At 42.5% G+C, this 21,061-nt stretch overlaps 1 protein-coding gene across 1 annotated transcript in view; it reads left to right on the top strand.

Moving 5' to 3' along the window:
- Positions 1 to 21,061, top strand: part of galnt2 (UDP-N-acetyl-alpha-D-galactosamine:polypeptide N-acetylgalactosaminyltransferase 2) — a 100,553-nt gene that overhangs the window by 28,616 nt on the left and 50,876 nt on the right. Inside the window, exons 2-7 of the mRNA XM_069885071.1 lie at positions 997 to 1,090; positions 9,042 to 9,195; positions 11,091 to 11,189; positions 15,735 to 15,802; positions 15,884 to 15,949; positions 16,046 to 16,167. Of these exons, the coding sequence (XP_069741172.1) occupies positions 997 to 1,090; positions 9,042 to 9,195; positions 11,091 to 11,189; positions 15,735 to 15,802; positions 15,884 to 15,949; positions 16,046 to 16,167 (603 nt within the window). The remainder of the gene's footprint in view (positions 1 to 996; positions 1,091 to 9,041; positions 9,196 to 11,090; positions 11,190 to 15,734; positions 15,803 to 15,883; positions 15,950 to 16,045; positions 16,168 to 21,061) is intronic.

The following is a 21,061-nucleotide window of genomic DNA, read 5'->3' as shown; positions in this document are numbered from 1 at the left end:
TACTACAATTGCAATATTTTTTGCAGCAGATTTGAGATCAGCTGAGTTTGTAAGGGTGCAATGTTCTTTTCCTCCTTCTTCTTCCCTATTGATTGAGTTTCAGACAGCAATTGAAATCTGGTTTGCAGATTTGCTGTATTCACCCTAGATCATACTTTATTTTAAACTGTTGTAACATTTTGTATTGACAATTCTTTTAACTGCAACAGAAAAAGTAGGTACCTCCTGATTGCACCCATCTGTAGATCGATCTCGTCATTGAAGTTCAAAGTGTGTTAAATTTGGGTGTGTCTTGGGTGGGTATGACTGGACTCCAATGAAGTTGTGAATGGATGAAGAAGTTGGATAGTCAGGGAGATAGCGGGAAGGGAATCCAGAAGGTATTCCGCGTATTAGGGATGGAAGTTTCTGGTACATTTCCAGTTTTGATGTCTTGGGCTGATGGGATACTGGATTGGACACAGTTAATTTACTTCCCATTTGATCTTTGGGGTTTGTTTTTCAGGTCAGTAAGTGCACATTTGGTGAGAAACAAGGTTATTTGGTCAAATGAGAGAAACAAAAGGAATGCAGATGCTGAGCAAACAGTGTGAAGCTGGAGGGACCCAGCAGGTAGGGCAGCATCCATAGAGAGAAATGGTCAGTCACCGTTTCAGGTCCAGGCCCATTGTTGAGACTTGGTCAATGTTTTGGGTCGGGTCCCTTTAGTTTTATTTCTTGATGATGCCTTACCCACTGACTTCCTTCAGCTTCTCAAGACTATTTGAATTTCAAATGCTTTTCCCCCGCCTAGTAATTTTCCCATTTGGATAATATATAAAAGGCAAAGAATGTGTCAATAGTCTTGCGACCCATTCATCCATTTTACTAGAAAGTAGCTGTTTCTCATGTAGATGTTTCTCAAATCAAGATGATTTATATTTTAGATGTTCTCAGCAATGTCATGTAATCTGCCAACATTTACATACATTATTCCCTTGTTATTTTGTTTTATAGGATGAGTGGAGTGCTTTGGACCCAAATAAAAGAAAGGATGGTCAGAACAGGAATGCAGAAGGAAAAGCAGAGAACACGGAGACATTGCCACCTGGTAGGGAACAACAATTCATGTATGATATAAATTGATTGCTCTCAGTGGTGGGAAAGACTTGATAAACTGAATGAACCCCTATAGTGTAACAAACAAAAGTGCTGGAGAAACTCAGCAGGTCTTGCAGCATCCACAGGAAATGTTTTGGGTCTGAACCTTTTGTCAGGAAGCTAGAAAAACAGGAAGATGTCTGAATGTCTGAATAAAAGGTGGCGGGGGGGGGGAGGCGAGGGGGAGGAAGGGAAAGGAACACAGGCTAACAGGTAAAAGGAAATAGGTGGGAGAGTAGAAGGCAAAGATGCCGAAAAATGAAAAGGGGAGAGAGTAGAGGACTTGGAAGGGTAGCTCTCTAAAAGAAGAAGGAAGGGAAGATAGTGGGGAACTGGAGAAAAGGAGTGAGTGTCTGATTTTTCAGATTCCCGATGATGGTCTTGGCCCAAAACATTGATTGTGTTTTACTTCCTGTGGATAATGTGTGACCTGCTGAGTTCTTCCTTACATAGACAAAGTTAAAGAATATCATATGTTACATTCTAAATGTTGCATTACGTGACAATAATGGAATCTTTACCTTTTCTTTTGTGTACTGCACTAGTTCCCAGCATCTACAGATTTTCTTGTTTAACTCCTATGCTGTAATCTTTTTGTGATTGTAAAACATTCTACTCTCTTTCACACTCCCATCATCTGCTTTGTTCTTTCTGGAAGATCTCTTACCTTTATGTCAGTCTCTGAGTTTCTTTTTGTACGCAAGTCTTTATCACATATGCATCCAAGTCTGCAGATGTTATTCATGTTCTCCAGCTATAAATAATAACTTCTTGAATTTTTTTGCTTGCTTATTATTTTCCTAGTAATTATTTTGTCCTAAAACATAATTAAATATCATACTAATAAGTGAATGTTGCCTTGAGTTGAATTTTGTACATTATGGCAAAATATTTGATCCATTTCAAATATGTAACTTTATTTTTTAAATGCTGACATTTCTAGTTTGCAGGAATGTAATGAAATTACATTCCAAACACGGTAAAATCCCCATTATCTGGAATTCAAAATTGGTGTCCCTAGTGATCAGTTCACCACTCACGCAATTTCACGCAATATCCATTTTCAAGCAACCGGAAAATTCACTTATCTGGCATTTGTCAATCTCTATAGGTGCCATATACCGGGGATTTTACTGTATTAATTTATCCCTCTTCCAGTTTAGTGAGAAATATATTCATTAATAGGATTCATCTGTTATTCAAGAAATGCACTAAACAAGCATTTATTTTGTAATGTTGAAAAACCAGTTCCCATTACAGGTTGTACTTCTTTAATCTGGCAACGTTAGGACCTTGCCATTGCCGAACCACAGAAAATGATGGAAAACAGAAATTGACCCCTATGTAAATATATCAAAGGTAGAAACAAAGCTTAAAATAAGAAATTATACTGTGGGGTGGCATGGTTGGCATAGCAGTTAGTGTAATGCCTTTACAGCGCCAGCGATTGGGTCTGATGTTTGAGTTCCACGCTGTCTATAAGGAGTTTGTACTAACAGCAGCAAATTCAAATGTGTGGACCAGGGGAGTTGCTGGACCACAGAGTGTCAGATAAGAGATGTACAACCTGCAGTAGATAATGAGGATATTATCATGCTTTAAGAACAAAAAAATATATATTTTTTGACCTATTGAGTATTTCCAGCATTTGGGGAGAGAGAAACAAAGTTAATGCTTCAGGTCAATGACACATTAGACCTGGCAAAGTGCGTAATCAAACAGCTGTAAAGGAGAGAACAAAGAAAATGTTCAAAGTTCAGATATATTGTCACATACAACCCTGAGATTCATTTTCCTGCAGGCCAGGCAGAATTTCTACTTGTCAGTAGTGCAAAAAAAAAACTGTGCAAGAAAAGATATGTATACAAAAGAGAGAAATGTAAACAAGGAGGTGTAAACAAACTTTAATACAGAAAATAAATATTCAATATATCATGTGCAAATTAAGTGATTGAGTTTGTTGTTTAGGAGTCTGATCGTGGAGGGGAACCAACTGTACCTGATGGTACGAGTCTTGTGGCAGCTATTACCTTTTTTCTGATGGCAAAAGTGAGAACCGAGAATGTCTGTGATATTGTGGAGATAGGAAAAACTGAATGACACAAGTGGTGGTGGAGCCTGATGAGGGAGATTGGTGAAGGCTTGTTAACTGCACACGCCAACAGCAATTATTGGTAGTTAAAAACAACTGTGATTAAACAATGAGGATAACCTGTAATTTCACAATAACTGGACCAGCTAACGATGAACTGATGCTAACAGGTTTGTCAGGTGTGATATCAATATAGATATATGGAATATGAAAACAAGAGGCAACTTTCTACTTGAGTGGATCTCAAGCTAGTAATTACCAACATCTTTGATCAGCCACATTAAAGTGAAACATCATAGCAGAATGTCTCCTGTTAGACCTTGGAATTGTTTGCTGACGGAATACCACAATTATCAAGACCATGTGCTCATGGTAGGAAGACTGGGTTAATTACCCTGAAAGGATAGTACTGGGATAAATTCTTGAACGAGTTCAAACTTCATAATAGGGATTTGGAGATTTGCACAACTTGAAATGGAATACCTAAAAAATGTAAGCAGTATTATGGAAATGATCCAGAATGCGTAGATTCTCTGTATCCTCCATTCTGTCATTCAGCTTTATATCAGCACTAAACTGGTTTTATTCTACTTGGTGTTTTTACTCAAATTGAATTGTTTGTAAAGAGCTTGGGGTGGAGCTTCACTCTCTGTAGTCCATGACTTGCATTGCTGGCACGACCAAAATTCATTGGTCTTGATGAGATAATGATGAGATACCTTTATGAATTGGTGCAAACTTTCTGGGGAAGATATTCCAACAATCCTGCTGTCAAATTAGGGCTTTTTCTTTTTCCTTTTAGGCTTTTGTGCTTTATACAGATTGCAAGAAATTATTCAATTAATTCTTCAGATGTTGAATCGGAATCAGAATTTACTGCCATGAATGTCTCGAAATTGGATGTTTTGCACTACAAGTGCAAATATTACTATAAATTGCATTTCAAAAATAAAAGAAAGGAGAAAGTGAGGAAGTGTTTGTGGTTCATTGATCATTCCAGATTCTATTGGCAGAGGGGAAGAAGTTGTCCTTGTGCTGCTGAGTGCTCGTCTTCAGGCTCCTGTAACTTTTCCCCGATGATAGCAGAGTGAAGAGAACATGACTTGGATAGTAGGGGTCCTTAAGACACTGCCTCGATGGAGTGAAGACTGGTATCTGTGATGTCGCAGGCCGAGTTAACAACTCTGAAGTTTTAGCCCTTGTCCCATAAAATTCTACCATGTTCTTTCACATTTTACTTGTTGACTTTTGTTGACTACTTGCACAATCTCTAAAATAAGCTGTTACTCTTGTCTCTGGGTTGGAAGGTTAAGGCTTAGATTTAAGATTCAACTGTCACCCAATTATCCATGTAAAAAGGACTGAAAAGGACCTATGAGATGTTCAGTATCTTTCTTGTTCTTCTTATGTAGAGATAATTAGAAAAAAATACAATTAGAAGGAGAATAGAGCATGAGGGAGTGGGGATCCACAAAAGACCAGATAGTCAATGCAATGTGAAATTTGCTGAGTTGTAATAAGGTCCATCTACCACGGCAGTTGAAATGCAGACACTAGTTCTAAATAAAGGCATCTTGAGAAATTATCTTTACAGTTGTTTACAGTTGTATTTATTAGGGACGGCATGGTTGGCATAGCAGTTAGAGCAACACCATTACAGCGCCAGCAGTCAGGGCTGGGGTGTGAATCCCACCCTGTCTGTAAGGAGTTTGTATGTTCTACCTGTTTCTGTGTTTGTTTTCCACCGGGGGCTCCGGTTTCCTCCCACCGTTCGAAATGTACTGAGAGTTGTAGGTTAATTGGGTGTAATTGGGCAGCACAGATTTGCGGGCTGAAATGGCCTGTTACTGTGCTGCATGCCTAAATTAAAAAAATTAAATTTAGAAACATCTTCCAGCCTTCAGTATATAAGGAAGTAAAGCTTTCCACCATCAAATAAAGGTTCACATGTATCTTTTCAAATGACAATTTTACCTGCTAAATATGCAAAAGATTAATGTCCAAATGAATTACTTCTGTATATCTTGGTATTTTAGACATTAAATGGCTGCAAGGCAAATGGCTTTTTTTAAAATGTTTCACTTGTGAGATAAGGACATAGCTGTCAAGGCTGGGGTTTATTTCCCTTCTATAACGACCTGTAAAAGGGGAATGGTAGGCTGCTGTGTCAATCTGCCCATGCTGTAATAAGACAAACAGCAGAAAACCAATTAAGCATACAGCAGTTTTTTTATTCAGCCTTGATAATGCTAGCGGGAGTAGAGGGTACAAAGAATGAGAAGATAGTATTAATAACACTAATTCCCTGGACTGAGCCTCACTCAACCCATATAGCCTTTTGGTACATCTTGTTCAGTACTTTTGTCAGGAGAGGCATTCAATTTCAAAAGTTAATTGTACAGATTTATTGCAGCTAATTGTTCTGATTTTTCATTAACATCCGTACTTGTGGTTTTTACAGATATGCAACTTAATTAACTTTAGACTTAATCTTTGGTCATTCTATATTAATTGAGCCCGACTTGAGGTTTTGTTATCAAATACATCTAGAAGCAACCTTGGTCCAGTCTATTGCCTAATTGGGATTCTTTATCTGTAAGGCTGGCGAATCTTTATTAATCTACATACAGAGGAGGCCTCTTTCCTGTAATGTTTGACATCCTTGTTTAACATTCTTTTACATACAACATATCATCCTTTGGACAAATGCCTATGTGCAGTTTTACATATTTTTCACTAATTGACAATCTAATGTTTTGCTACTCCTGCCTTTCGCAGTTTCTGTGATCAATCATCCTTTCTCTTTCCCAGAGACATCTGGTATGCCATTATCTCGCGCTTCATATTCCCAAATTGTCCAAGGCTGCGATTTCTCTGCAACTGAGAACTGCTTAGCTGCGTACTATACTAAAGCATTAACTCTTTGTTATCCTACTTACTACAGCAGAAGCTCCATAATTTTTACACTGCCTTCTGGAGGCAGTGAAACTGGCATACCAGATGGATGAATTGTGATGTATTTGGGATTGTACGCAACTTAAAGAGAAATGTGTTAGTGGTTTTTGACATGTTTCCAGTTTTCTTGATCTCAGGGTGGAGATAAATGGATGTTGTTGGGGAAGAAGTGTTGAACATAACACGCTGCAGCTGGTATGCACTGTAGTCACAAAGTGCTGATGCTAGCTGGAATGAATGTTTGTGGTGGTGCATGAGCTGCCAGCCAACCACTGGTATTCATGTTTCCTCATTTCTTTTAGAACTCTCTGTGCTCAGACAATGAATAATATTCATGGGCTTTCGCTGATAGATTACAGAACAACTTGAGCCATTAACATTTTTAAAAAAACCTCAGACTTGCTCTTGTGACCAGTGTATTTATTTTCCTGGTCCAATTGAGTTTCTGGTAAATGGTGAACCCCAAAATATTAATGATAAGGGATTAGCCCCTGGTAATGCAGTTGAACACCACGAAGCGATGATTAGAGACGTTTTAACAGATGGCTGACTCAGAAGTGTAGCAATTGGAACCACTGCCTTACAGTCACAGAGCTGCCTTCAGTCCTGACCTTGGAAACTGTCTTTGCAATTCTCATAGTGACCTTCATGGGTTTTCCTTGACTGGTCTAGTTTTCTTCCCACCTACTGAAGGTGGGCTTATTTGCCACTGTAAATTCCCAGTAGTGAGTGGTAGATTCTAGGGGAATTGACGAGAATGTGGCAAGGATAAAAATGTAATCAACATTTAATCAGTGTTGACGGTCAGTTCAGATTTATTATCAGAGTACATGTAAAACATTACATACAAACCTGTGATTCTTTATCCTGCGAATAAGGCAGAATTATCACTTATTGGTAGGGCAAAAAAAAAACTACTCAACCTATACATGTAAACAAATAAAGAAATGTAAATAAACTGTGCATTACAGAGAGAGAAAAAATCAATAAAATGCACAAGTAAGACTCTTTAAATAATTCCCTGATTGAGTTTATTGCTGAGGAGTCTGATGGTAGAGGGGTAGCAGCTGTTCCTGAACCTGGTGGTGCAAGTTTTGTGGCACTTATACCTCTTTTTTGATGGCAGCAGTGAGAACAGAGCATGTGCTGGGTGATGTGGATCCTTGATGATTGCTACCGCTCTACAATGGCCTGTGGTCAGGGACAAGAGGGGGTGAATGTGATTGAGGCAGGTAATGGGTTCCAAGAGACCGTACTGGAGAAGCCTCATCCCTTGATCTTGTTTCCTAAGTCCTTGGTGACATTCTTATTCCTGTAGCACAGCTCCTTAATGTTTGGCTTAAGGACAGGGCCTGGAGGCAAAGAATGAGTGTTGAGGAAGTTCACTAGGCATTTTCAAATTGCCATGTAAAATGAGGTTAACCAGTCAATTTGCCCAGTTAGTGCCCTAGTTACACAGCAGTTAGAAAGAGTCTGACCCAGTCAACTCCGTCAGAATCTAACTGGGTCCCTGACCTACCTCTGAGGTAGGTCAGGGAACCCAGTTAAACTTACCTAGGTCGTGTCCACAGGCGATTTGAAAACGGAAATGGCCAACCCGCTTCTTCTGGTGACATCAGTACTTGTGCGCGTGCATCACAAAGCAGCCAGCATCCGAACATCCAGCAGTACTTTCTGGTGAGTATGTGATGTGTCAATGCGGGGGCAGGATTCCCCCCACCACCCCCCTTAAATCGCCGGGTTGGTGATTTAATGGGTAGATTCTCTTGCAATTTAAAAGGTGCTTCCAGCACTTTTGCCCCATTAATTGCACCCGGGTCTCAGGAGGGCTACCCAGGTGTTGCAGTTTAAAAGAGGCTACTGCCAATGCCTCCCTTATTTCCATTGCCTTTGTTGTAGCCATTGATCTTAGGAGGAGGCTGAGAAAAGTCATCATCCAGCAATTCTAGCAGAAGATGGTTACAAATATATTAATGGGCTTTTTTGCATTGTTTTGGTTTTGCCTGCTTTGTGAACGAGAATCTTCCTGGATTGACCTTCTCCCCATGGTCGTTTATTTGTCTATCACCATACATAATGGAATATATCGATTCCAAGGTATTCATTGATGGAATCTTTTTGAGCATATATGTAGTCAAGTGTTATGGCTTTTGCTCAGCACCCCTTTCTGAACCAGAGTTGGTCCACTTGTTTGACAATGGTAGAGTGATGGGCTAGGAAGTGGAGAGAGAGAGAGAAGAATTCAATGGGGAGAGGTGGGGTAGAGGGGAATAGAACCAAAGAGGAGGAGGGTGAGAATGGGTGGGGGGGCTGGGTAGGCATGGATGTGAAAGGGGCCAAAAAAGTGGGAAGGAGAAGAGCAGAGGGGTACAGAAGAGGAGACTCATGACCTGAAATTAGAAAATTCGATGTTCATCCCATTGGGCTGCAGATGACCCGGGTGGAATACAAGGTGTTGCTCCTCTCGTTCACGCTGGCCCTCACTCAGGCTGTGGAAAAGGCCCAGGACAGACCACAGTAAAGGCAAAACCACACGGCTTGAAAAAAAAAAGAAAATTTCAGATGTGTGGGAGCTGATGGGATGAAGGCAGAGGAACTGGGAGAAAAAGAGACCAGGTGGGAGCACATGTAGTTGAGGTAGCTGTGAGAGTGAGTAGGTTTGTAGTCAATGTTGTTGTCACTTGTCTCCTGAGATGGAGATTGAGAGATCTAGAAAAAGAAGGGAAATGGTCCAAGTGAATTCCAGAGGTAAATTGTGTGGTGAGACTATAATTTGATTCTTAAACAATAGGCACAAAAGGTTTGGTGCATGTTATTGATTTTGATTGTGATTTTTTTTTTCCTTGATCTGCAGGGAAAGTGAAATGGCAAGAGTTCGATCAGGAGGCTTACATTGAGGCCACTTTAGTAAAGACGGGACAGGATCCATATTCACGGAACAAGTTTAATCAGCTGGAAAGTGACAAGCTGAGGATGGACAGAAATATTCCTGACACCAGGCATGATCAGTGAGTAGACATATCAAACTGCACGTTTGCAGCATTCCTGGTTAAGATTAGAGGAAGTTGTTTGAAACGCCTATCCAGGCTGCCATACTGAATGAACTTGCACTCAGAGGTGTCATCTTCTGCACATACTCTGGAACTGGGCCCCCCCTTTATCTGTTTGGTAGTCTGTATAAGAACAGAGAGATGGAGGTCTGAGTAAAAGGCGAGTCTTTCTTGGTTTACTAATCAATATTCAGTCACTCGACCAACATCAGGTCAATTCTGGTTTGTCTTGTGCGATTTTGATATCCACATATTCATGCATTACATTTCAAATGATGTTCCTACACTGTTTCTCAGTGTCTGACACCTTGTCCTACCAACACAATATCATACACCTTTTGACTTGCTGTAACAAAATATCTTACATTTTTGATATATTAATGCGCTACCTGCTGTACATTGTATAGGTTGACTTGGCTGGAAGCACACAATATTGAGTTCAAGTTTATTATCATCTGATTGTACATATCCAACCCAATGAAACAGGGTCTCTCCAAGCCAGGGTACGCACAATGCACAGCACAAAATTATCAAGTAAATACATTTAAATATTTTGGATGATTTACTCGGTTACAGCATGAACCCACCACATCTTCCTCTCTTTTCCCCTCTCCGCCTTCCTTAGGGACCACTCCTCCGTGACTCCCTTGTCCATTCATTCCTTCCCACCAGTGCTGCACCCCCCACCCAGGCAACTCCTCCTGTGGATGCAGGAAATGCCACATACATCCACCTCCTCCCATACCCCCAATCGGGGGCCTAAACAGTCCTTCCAAGTGGAACAACACTTCACTTGTGAATTTGCGGGAGTCATATACTACGTCCGGTGCGCCTGTTGTGGTCTTCTCTTCATCGGAGAGACTGTGCACAGACTGAGAGATCGCTTTGTTGAGCACCTCGGCTCTGTCTGCATCAACAACAGGGATCTCCCAGTGGCCAACCATTTCAATTCTGCGCCGGCCTCGGGTACTGCCAAACCAAGGCCACCTGTAAATTGGAGGAGCAATGTCTAGTGTTCTGCCTTAGTAGTCTCCAACCATATGGCATTAACATGGACTGCTCTGGTTCTTCCTCTCTTTCCTATCCCACTGTCTCCTTTCCTTCCACCCCCTTACCTTTCCATTCACAGAACCATCCCACTCCCCCTGTTTGCTGGTGTACCCTCCCTCCCTTATCCATCTATCACCTCTTGCCTGAGGGACCGTGCTCCTCCCTCACAATTTTGTTTGGATGCCTGTCCACATTTTATCCATTCCTTGATGAAGCCCGAATCTTTGATTATTTATCTTTGCTACATAAAGTTCGCTGTTTGACCTGCTGAATTCCTCCCGTATTGTGTTTTTATAACCCATCCTTGAGTACAGCAGGCAGTTCAATAATAAAAAGGTACAGGATATTGTGTTAAATTAAATCCAAAAAGTGCAGGCTATAGTTATACTTGAACAAGGTTCAGGGTTACCGAGAAAAGTACAATTTAACAATGCAAACACAGGCATAGCTGGGGAAGGGGGAGTGCAAAAAAAACTGTGCAAACACTTCATTTTTTACTAATGAAAGGTCTACTGAAGAGTCTGATCTAATAACATCAGGAAAGAAACCATTCTTGATCATTAAAAGTCTTGCAAAATGGATGACATTTGCTTCCATCATCTCAGTCTATTGCCTAAATTTCCCCTCCTGAGTCACACAGCAAATGAAAGATGAAGTGTTTCTCAACCTTTGTACTGCATGATCCTGTTACTGCATGATTAATTGATAAGTCTTCTTTTTTTCCATTATGTTCTGACGAAGTTAAAGTTTAAATAGTTGCTTTAATTCGAATGTACTCAGTGTGGCTGTGTTCTTCTTGACAGGTGTCGGCGGAAGCAGTGGAGAACTGATTTGATAGCAACCAGCGTAATCATTACCTTTCACAACGAAGCAAGATCAGCGTTGTTGCGCACTGTTGTCAGGTAGTAACAACAAAAGTTCTTGGCGTTTGTAGCAGCAGAAACAACTTCACCTACAGAGTTAAACAGGAAAGTCTGCAGATACTGTGATTGTATTACAGTACACAAAATTGCTAGAGAAACTCAGCAGGTCATGCAACACCTATAGGAAGTAAAGGTTTACCAACTCCCATGGGGTGTTTGTCATTATGAAGAGAAATTCAGAACAGATTTCAGATTTATGGTCAGAGTACATACATGACGTCACATACATTCCTGAGGTTCTTTTTTTGCGGCCAGGCAGATTTACCAGATCAAAAAAAAACTGAACAAAATGTATACATGTAAACAAATAAAGAACTGTAAACACTGTGCAATACAGGAAGGGTAAAAAAAATAAAGTGCAAGAGTCCTTAAATGAGTCTCTGATTGAGTTTGATGTTGAAGAGTCTGATGATGGAGGGGTAGCAGCTGTTCCTAAACCTGGTGGTGCGAGTCTTATGGCACTGATGCCTCTTTCCTGATGGCAGCAGCTAGAACAGAGCGTGTGCTGGGTTGTGTGGATCCCTGATGAATGCTGTTGCTCTCTGGCAGCAGTGTTCCTCGTTGATGATCTTGATGGTGGGGAGGGCTTTCCCTGTGTTGTCCTGGGCTGTGTCCACTACCTTTTGCAGGGCTTTATGCTCAGGGGTATTGGTGTCCCCATACCAGACCGTGATGCAGCCAGTCAGCACACTTTTCACCACACATCTGTTGAAATTTTCTAGGGTTTCTGATGTTGTACCAAACCTCCGTAAACTCCTTAGGAAGTAGAGGCACTGACGTACTTTCTTTATAATGTCCAGGAAAGATCGACCAAGATAGTGACTCCCAAGAACTTAAATTTGCTCACCATTTTCACCTCTGATCCATCAATGATTAATGAATTATACACATCTGGTTTTCCCTTCCTGAAGTCAACAATCAGTTCCTTGGTTTGGCAACATTGTGTGCAAGGTTATTGTTGGTGCACCATTTGGCCAAATTTTCAATCTCCCTCCCGTGTGCTGACTCATTTCCCTTATACAACCCACTACAGGTACACAATCCTTTATCCGGAATCCTTGGGGGACAGTGTGTTCCAAATTTTGGATTTTTCCAGATTTCGGAAAGCCAGATTTAAGCCCACCTGAATTGTGCTGCGTATCCACCCCCACCCCCTTCCAGTCATACTGCCGTCTCCCCTCGCCCGCCTGAGTCGCGCTGCCGGTCTCTCGCCCGCCCGAGTCGCGCTGCCGGTCTCTCGCCCGCCCGAGTCGCGCTGCCGGTCTCTCGCCCGCCCGAGTCGCGCTGCCGGTCTCTCGCCCGCCCGAGTCGCGCTGCCGGTCTCTCGCCCGCCCGAGTCGCGCTGCCGGTCTCTCGCCCGCCCGAGTCGCGCTGCCGGTCTCTCGCCCGCCCGAGTCGCGCTGCCGGTCTCTCGCCCGCCCGAGTCGCGCTGCCGGTCTCTCGCCCGCCCGAGTCGCGCTGCCGGTCTCTCGCCCGCCCGAGTCGCGCTGCCGGTCTCTCGCCCGCCCGAGTCGCGCTGCCGGTCTCTCGCCCGCCCGAGTCGCGCTGCCGGTCTCTCGCCCGCCCGAGTCGCGCTGCCGGTCTCTCGCCCGCCCGAGTCGCGCTGCCGGTCTCTCGCCCGCCCGAGTCGCGCTGCCGGTCTCTCGCCCGCCCGAGTCGCGCTGCCGGTCTCTCGCCCGCCCGAGTCGCGCTGCCGGTCTCTCGCCCGCCCGAGTCGCGCTGCCGGTCTCTCGCCCGCCCGAGTCGCGCTGCCGGTCTCTCGCCCGCCCGAGTCGCGCTGCCGGTCTCTCGCCCGCCCGAGTCGCGCTGCCGGTCTCTCGCCCGCCCGAGTCGCGCTGCCGGTCTCTCGCCCGCCCGAGTCGCGCTGCCGGTCTCTCGCCCGCCCGAGTCGCGCTGCCGGTCTCTCGCCCGCCCGAGTCGCGCTGCCGGTCTCTCGCCCGCCCGAGTCGCGCTGCCGGTCTCTCGCCCGCCCGAGTCGCGCTGCCGGTCTCTCGCCCCACGCCAGATTTTGGAGCTTTCCAGATTTTAGATGTCGAGATAAAGGATTGTGTATCACCATGGTACCATGGTATCATCAGTGAATTTTAGATGGTGGTGTTGTCATACCAAGCCACATAGCTTGGTACAACAGCCATGACACTATACCACAGATGGGAGGGATAATCAGAAAGTTGTTCTGAGATAAGTGTTATGGAGCACACATTCAAAGAATCCTGAAACATTATCAGCTACATAGGAGTTCAGAATATAGTGGAGCCTGTTTAGATTACGAGAAAACTTGAGCATTCTACACTTGACAAACAGAATGTTTTTATCTCATCTCTGTGATTTAGTTTGGAGACCTTTGAAGGAGGGATTTTTTAATATATATATATATATATATATATATATATATATCAGACATGAAATGGATAAAGGAATTCTTGAAATCCCTGTCTCCTTTCAGTGGTTGTATTTAAACTTTTCAAAGCACCGATAATTATTCGCCCAATCCTAGCCATTCTCCATCCCAGCAGTGCCAGGAGACAGTAGACAAAATGCTGATGGAACTTAGCAGGTTGCGCAGCATCTGTAGGAGGTAAAGATATATATAACCGACTTTTCTGGCCTGAACTCCTCTTCAAGGTATCTGCTGACTTCCTCCAGCATTGTTGCGCTTTTACTACAATTGCACCATATGGAGACTTTTATGTTTCACAGTATTTTTGTGGGAACAGTGCTTTATGAGTTGTTGAAAGTGATTGATCTACTGTGCACTCTAAATGGATTGCTTTCCCCTAACTCTGCTGAGCGGTGAACAGAACTTGGCATTGGGGAACTTGCGTACACTCAGTTAAAGGTTTTATTTTAGGTGCCTTTTGCATCGGTGTGCTATGTTGAAGATGACTAGGTAAATGATAAACAGTAGATCTTCAGGCTGAGCTTGCTTGGTTTCATGAAAGCAATTTGATAAGCCCATCTCTGGTTTAGTTTGGAGACTTTTGAAGGAAAGATTTTTTTATGTATCAAACATATCAAAAAGGAATTCTTGAAATCATTGTCTCCTTTCCTGGGTGCCTGTATTTAAACTTTTCAAAGCAGGAGTGCCTTGTAAATATTTGCCCAGTCCTAGCCATGCAGTCGGTTCGTGTTGATGTGCACTGGTGAAACCCATTTGTTTGACTTTGGTCTCATTACATTTACAGAATGCTGGGTGTGTGCAGGAACTACCCATTTAGTCATCCTCACCTGGTCAATTCACATAACCAGTATAAACGTTTTCATATCCAGTTCCCACATAATCATTAACTTTCTTCCCATATAAACATTTATGTGACTCTTCTATCAGGCAATGCATTCCTAACCACAGCAAATGATGTTTTTAAAAAAAATTCTCCTCACTTTCACTCGGGTGCTTATCCAAATCCTTTAGAAATAGGGATGGCTTCAGTTGCAGTTGTGTGCGCTTGTCAAACTGCTTTGTGCCTCTCTCAAATAAGAGTGGTCCCATATGATTCATATGAGATTTTAAAAAAATACATTTTTCTCAATGCAAAATCAAAGGCTTCAAGTTTAGGTGATTGCTCACCTTGGTAAGGTGGACTCCCAAATTATAATGTACCCACTCAACGGTGAGGATTTTTTAACGGACATAAATAAGACCTGGGGCTTCTCTACTCACGAGCCTGTATTGGGAATCTGGGTGAAGCCTTTCCATTGATGGACCTAATCTTCAGAATCCAGGAATTTCCCCTTACTCGTTTTGTTCATTGAAGATGTTAGCATTGAGATGAATAGGTTTTATTTTTATGCAAGGTAAATTAGGGTTAGGTAATATGTAAAATTTCATTCTGGAAATGTCTGTTGGATTACATTCAGTTCTGGCCTTCGGGCTGGAGGAATAATTCATTTTCAAAGGTTGCCTTTTCACTAGAATGATACAGAATGATTAAGTCATTCTGTGATTAAGTGATTAACCCCCCAGGTTGCAGAGATAATGTTTGGATTGCTATGAAGGTTGAGAAATGATCTATATAAGCTGTTTAGGATGATTTCAAGGTTTTGATGGGGGAGAGCAAAAGAAACCAAAACAATAAATGGAATCGAAACTTGGGCCAAACTTGGTGTCAGGAAAGGCTATTGGAAATTTGGAACATTCGCCCCTGGAAAGCCATTGAGGCTGGCCTGTGTTGGTGGGGTGGAGTCTATTGACAATTGTCTGATTTTTGTTAGGTATGGGTATTGATGGTTAGGAATTATCAAACCCGAATGACCTACCTTGATAGGTATGGTTGAATGGCAGAACAAGGGACTTGTACATTTCTCTCATTAAAGATTAAAGTAAAACAAATGTGGCGGCAAACACTTGCCTCTTTTCCTTTGCAAATATTATTCACAAACTTGGTTTTTCAGTAAATTCTGCATTTGAACTAGGTTAATGTAAAGCAAGCAACAAAATGGAGGAAGGATTTTTACAGGTTCTGTGTTTCAGCATAGCAGAAATGACATTTGGTAATAATTTTTTTTTTGCATTTAATTTTACAGTGTGCTTAGAAAAAGTCCACCATATCTTATCAAAGAAATCATTTTGGTTGATGATTACAGTGACAACCGTAAGTAATTTTATTTAACCTTTTCACAGGTCATATTGCTCTAGACAAGTATTTTTTTACAATGTGAATTGCTGCTTTCAGCTGAAGATGGCACCTTGCTGTCGAAGATTGAGAAGGTCCGAATACTTCGAAACAACAGACGAGAAGGTAAGTCGAGTTGATCTTGCTGTCTCACTGTTTCTGTTCCTGAGATTTATTTTTTAAGTAATTGATCGATGACTTTTACTTTTCTTACCCGGACAGGGCTAATGCGCTCACGTGTCAGGGGAGCCGATGCAGCACAAGCAGGCATATTAACATTTCTCGATAGCCATTGCGAATGCAATGAACACTGGCTGGAACCACTCCTGGAGAGAGTAGTTGAGGCAAGTGGGAACGTTAATCATGTATTTTCTGATAACACCAAATGAGCCCTTTAGTCCAATGACTCCCTGCTGGAACTTGGAATAATCCCGCCATTCCCAATCTTTGACTTGCCTTCTCTCTTACATTCCCATCAGTTTCCCCTGACTTTTCTGCCCCTCACCTACACTGAGGCAGTTTACAGCAGGAATGAACCTACCAGTATGTCTTTGCAATGTGAAAGAAAGTGGATGCAACTCTTTTGCTTCTCTTTCTCTGACTGTAAGAGGCACTTCAGGCAATTGCTGCTGACGGTGAATCTGTCTGCTTTACAGCCAATCCATACAGTCACAGGGAGAATGTGCAAACTGCTCAGACAGCATCAGAGCACACAATCGAACCTAGCACTATGCAGTAGCAGGACTAGTTGCTGCACCATTGTCCAATCCAGTTATTTTGGAGAGAAATGAGTTGATGCTGACAGATTGAAGGGGAAATGAAACAAAATGGCTTTTATCGTTCTGTCAATTGATGATTTTTAATAAAGAAGGGTGCTCCCTTTCTTGTTAGCCATCTGGTCTGTCGCTCAACCTGACTGGGTTAGGAATATTAAAATGGATTCACAAGAGATTACAGATGCTGGAAATTTAGGACAAAAAAAATCAAACTTCTGGAGGAATCGCTGGGGGTGTTTCCACCTACATATGAAATGTACTAATTGATCTTTTCAGTGTTACACTGCAATGTGCTCTTCCACACTGAACTGCTGCATGTATGTTAGAGTTGACTTGCTTGCAGAACAAACTCCTCCCTCTGCACCAGGTATAATGTGACTATAAACTTGAAAAATTCTGCAGGGCAAGGCAGCATCCATGGACGGAAGTGGATAGTGGATATTTCTTGTTGAGACTGTGCTTCAGAACTGCAGATTAATTTCTCAGTTCTGAAGCAGGGTCTCATCCTGAAATGTCCATTTCCCTCCTTCATGGATCCTGCCTGATTAGCTGAGTTGCTCCAGCAGTTTTTTTTTGCTTTGGGAAGAGAACATATCAAAGCTAATGAGTGCATGCTGCAGAGATATGCAGGAAAGCTCAGAATTCCAGGTGACCCTATCCAAAACTGAACTCTCACCCACTCCTCTCCTCACCCTTGTCCTATAATTGCAATCCATCCCAGGAAATACCTGATTAAAACCTTTCTGTTTGGCAGAGAATACAAATGATGCTTAGGCATAGATTTCAGATTCAGATTTTTTTTGTCAGAGTACATACATGACATCACATACAACCCTGGGATTCTTTTTCTGTGGACCAGACAGAATTACCACTTATTGGTAGTGCAAAAAAGCTACCCAGCATATACATGTAAACAAATAAAGAACCGTAAACAAATAATGAATATAAACCAACTGTGTAATACAGCGAGAACAAAAAAAAATACTGTAGGTAGAATGAACAGCCAGCCCCTTTTTCCAAGGTCATCAGTAACAAATACCAGAGGTCATCTGCATAAGGTGAGGGGAAGAAAGTTTAAGGAGATGTCAGGAATAGGTGTTTTTTTTTACACAGAAAGCACTGGGTCCCTGGAATGCATTGCCAGGGGTGGTGGTGGAGACTGGAACATTAGGGACATTTAAAGGCTCTTGGACAGGCACATGGATGCAAGAAAAATAGAGGGTTATGGGTATGAGGTAGGGAAGGGATTGTTGAATGGGTTTATATAGTTCAGCACAACATCGTGGGTTGAAGGGCCCATACTGTGCTGTAATGTTTTCTGTTCTACGAAATTAAGTAACTGAAGTGATAAGAGCAGATTGGGACATTGTTTCACAATATAATAAGGTTCACTTTGGAAAAAGAACTGAATCATGGGGGACTGGAAATTATGAAATCCTCACTGTGAAGCAGTTTTTTTTGTTTGTTCTTGAAATATAGGCATCACTGCCAAAACCACCATTTATTTCCAATGCATGTTTGTGTTGAGGAGGTAGTGGTATGAAAATTGTGTTTAACAGATTTAAGGGATTTGTTTGGAAGAGGGAGATGTTGTCGACATGTGTATCGATATTCAGAAAATAATTAATATTGCATCTCACAAGAAACTTCTTTAAAAGATTCAAAGGTATGTTATTGATATAAAGCTGGTGGGGGGGGGGGGGAGCATGCAGAAGGTATTGCAGCATTAATTATTTGTCTACCTGATGCTGTTACTCCAGGCACATTGTCTGGAAACCTTTCTAACAGCACCAACTGCATTTGTGTTCAGTTCCTTCCTGAAACTCATTAAAGCTTCTTGAGTAACTGTGTGCATTGGTAATTTATTCCACATTTTTGCTACATTCTTTGTAATAAAAAAATAAACTCCCACATTTTTTATTTTGTTCTTTTATAATATGGTATGTGATGCCTTGTGATCTGAATCTGTAATGAAACCATGGCTGGATTCAATTCAAACCTGTGGGTAACCAATCCTTTCTCTTTCATTAGCCTTGGAGCTCTTGAGTATCTGGAGATCTCTTTTTGGTGAGCTCTGCCTGTTATATTGAAGATTTGTATGAGCATTGGGAGTGTTGTCTCTGACAAGCAAAACATTTGGAATATGCCCAACAGCATCCAGCCATTTGAGTAAATAAGGAAAGGTGGAAGGACTCAACAGGTCAGACAGCATCATGGAGAGAAATGGTCTGTCAACATTTCAGGTTGGGACCCTTTATCAAAACTTGGTAAGAGCCTCATTAACGGGCCCCACCCTGACCTGCTGCGTCATCCCACTTCTCTTCATTAATTCCAGATTCCAACAACTTGAGTTACAGTGTTTCTCTATTTGAGTAGTCCAGGTGAGAAGTTTAAGGCAAGTGGTCCAACACAAATTCGATTTTAAAATTCTCACCTTATTTTCAAATTCTGTTATGGTCTTCCAACCTCTGTCACTTAATCTCCATCACCCCTACATTTCTCCAGAATCAGTGGACTCCTCCAAATGATTCCCTTAACCTTGCCCAGTATTCATCTCTTCAGCATTGCTGGTCATGGCTTCAGCTACGTAAACCCAAAACTAACTAACGGTCTCCATCCACTTTCCCCTCTCTCTCTCCCTCTGTGAGTGTAGAGCTGGAGGAAAGGAGCCAAAGGGATGGGGAAAGAAAGGGCCTCTCTTTCCCTATCCCTCTCTCTACTTATCTCTAGCTCTGCATTCAGAGCTACCCCCTCCCCTATCAATTCTTGGTTTTTCTCTCCTGCCCTCCTAACCGTGACCACCTGGGGCCTCTTGGTCTGTGTCTCCCCACCCCACCCCGTCCCTTCTTCCCTCCTTTCCCCTTGTTTTTATTCAGGTGTTTGCTCGCTTTATGCTCGTACCTTGACGAAAGGCTCAGGCCTGAAACTGTTACACATCTTTGCCTCCCATGGACACTGCATACGTACCCTGCTGAGTTTCTCTAGCACTTTTGTGTACTAACTACCTCACTGACAAAAGACAAAGGAGGAAAAACCCAACCTCAACCAACCAATTTTCCCTTGCAACCGCTGCAACCGTGTCTGCCTGTCCCGCATCGGACTTGTCAGCCACAAACGAGCCTGCAGCTGACGTGGACATTACCCCTCCATAAATCTTCGTCCGCGAAGCCAAGCCAAAGAAAGAAGACATTCACAGCATCAGCAGACTTCCTTGCTTCACATGTAAATTGTTGCGTTGTATTTTGAGGAGAGAATTCTGTAATGGGGTGGCGTGCTGGATGGGAAGAAAAGGCGAGCAACTAGAAGTTCAGATTGCTTTTGTGGACTAACTGCAAAATGGCAACATTTGGTCTGTGCAGCCTAGAGGTGAATGAGTCCAAGCACTGGGGTTTAGCTAGGGTTCTGCTGATCGGAGCTGAAGAGCCCTACAGAAGCCAGTGCTGAATTAAAAAATTTCCAGTAGTGTTTTAATATTTTTTAAACAAGTGCATTGACGTGATAATGTGCTAATGTTCTACATCACACATGTGCGATATAATTATATTTGGCCCGCAAGATCATTTCAAAAATGTATTAGAGGTGGCCCGCTGGCTGCCGCGCCAGTATAGCGCATGCACAGTAATACAACAAATCCCAGAATGCATTGGCGTCAGCCTGCTAATCGCCCCCACCTCCTCTGTTTACGTTGCAGGGTCTCACCGTGGACTCTGGTTTTGGGGCCTGGCCGGTGTCAGGGGAAGCCAAGGCCGCTTCCCAGTGCCCGGAACCGGAGGCCTCGGGCTTGACCTCGCCAGGACTGTTGCCCACTCCCCCTCCCTGCCGCAGGCCGATCCGCGACTCACAGTGACGGGGCCGCTGATCCGCCAAGATGCCGCCCTGCAGCGAGAGCCGATGCCCCCGCACTGTCGTTGTCCAACCCAATCGCCCGCAAACCCCGCCCTCCCGCACACAGGCCTGAGTAAGGATTATGAACTTTAATCTCAGGATAAAACGATCTTCCAATAGTTTCATGTCACAGTGATAAATATATTCCTGGTTAAAAATGGTCCTGCACCTGGATACAAGCTCATTAGGCATAAAACTTGAAAAGTGTGTAAATCAAAGGATATCTGTACCAATGGAAAAAGGGCATGGCAGATAACCCTGCTAGAGTTCATGCCCACAATCAGTCACCCATTTGATTGTTTCAGGAATCATGTTATTCTCCCACATTCTCAATAGCCCTCAGATTTTACTATTCGACAGCACACTAGCAACATTTGACAAATCCTCTATAGAGAAATATTATTTATTGAATATTTTATTTCTCATTTGTTAATGCTTCTTCTGGAAAGAGTTTAACCAAAACTATTATTAAACATTTATTTTAATAAGAAAAAGTTTAACATTACATATGTTGAAAGAAGAGAAAACATGCAGATGTTGTTGAAAATTTTCAATAAATATTTAGTTCGGCCCTCGA

This window comes from Narcine bancroftii, chromosome 6 (assembly GCF_036971445.1).
Source record: "Narcine bancroftii isolate sNarBan1 chromosome 6, sNarBan1.hap1, whole genome shotgun sequence".
Lineage (NCBI taxonomy): Eukaryota > Metazoa > Chordata > Chondrichthyes > Torpediniformes > Narcinidae > Narcine > Narcine bancroftii.
The sequence above is the reverse complement of the archived record's forward strand: the minus strand, read 5'-3'. Positions and strand labels throughout refer to the sequence as shown.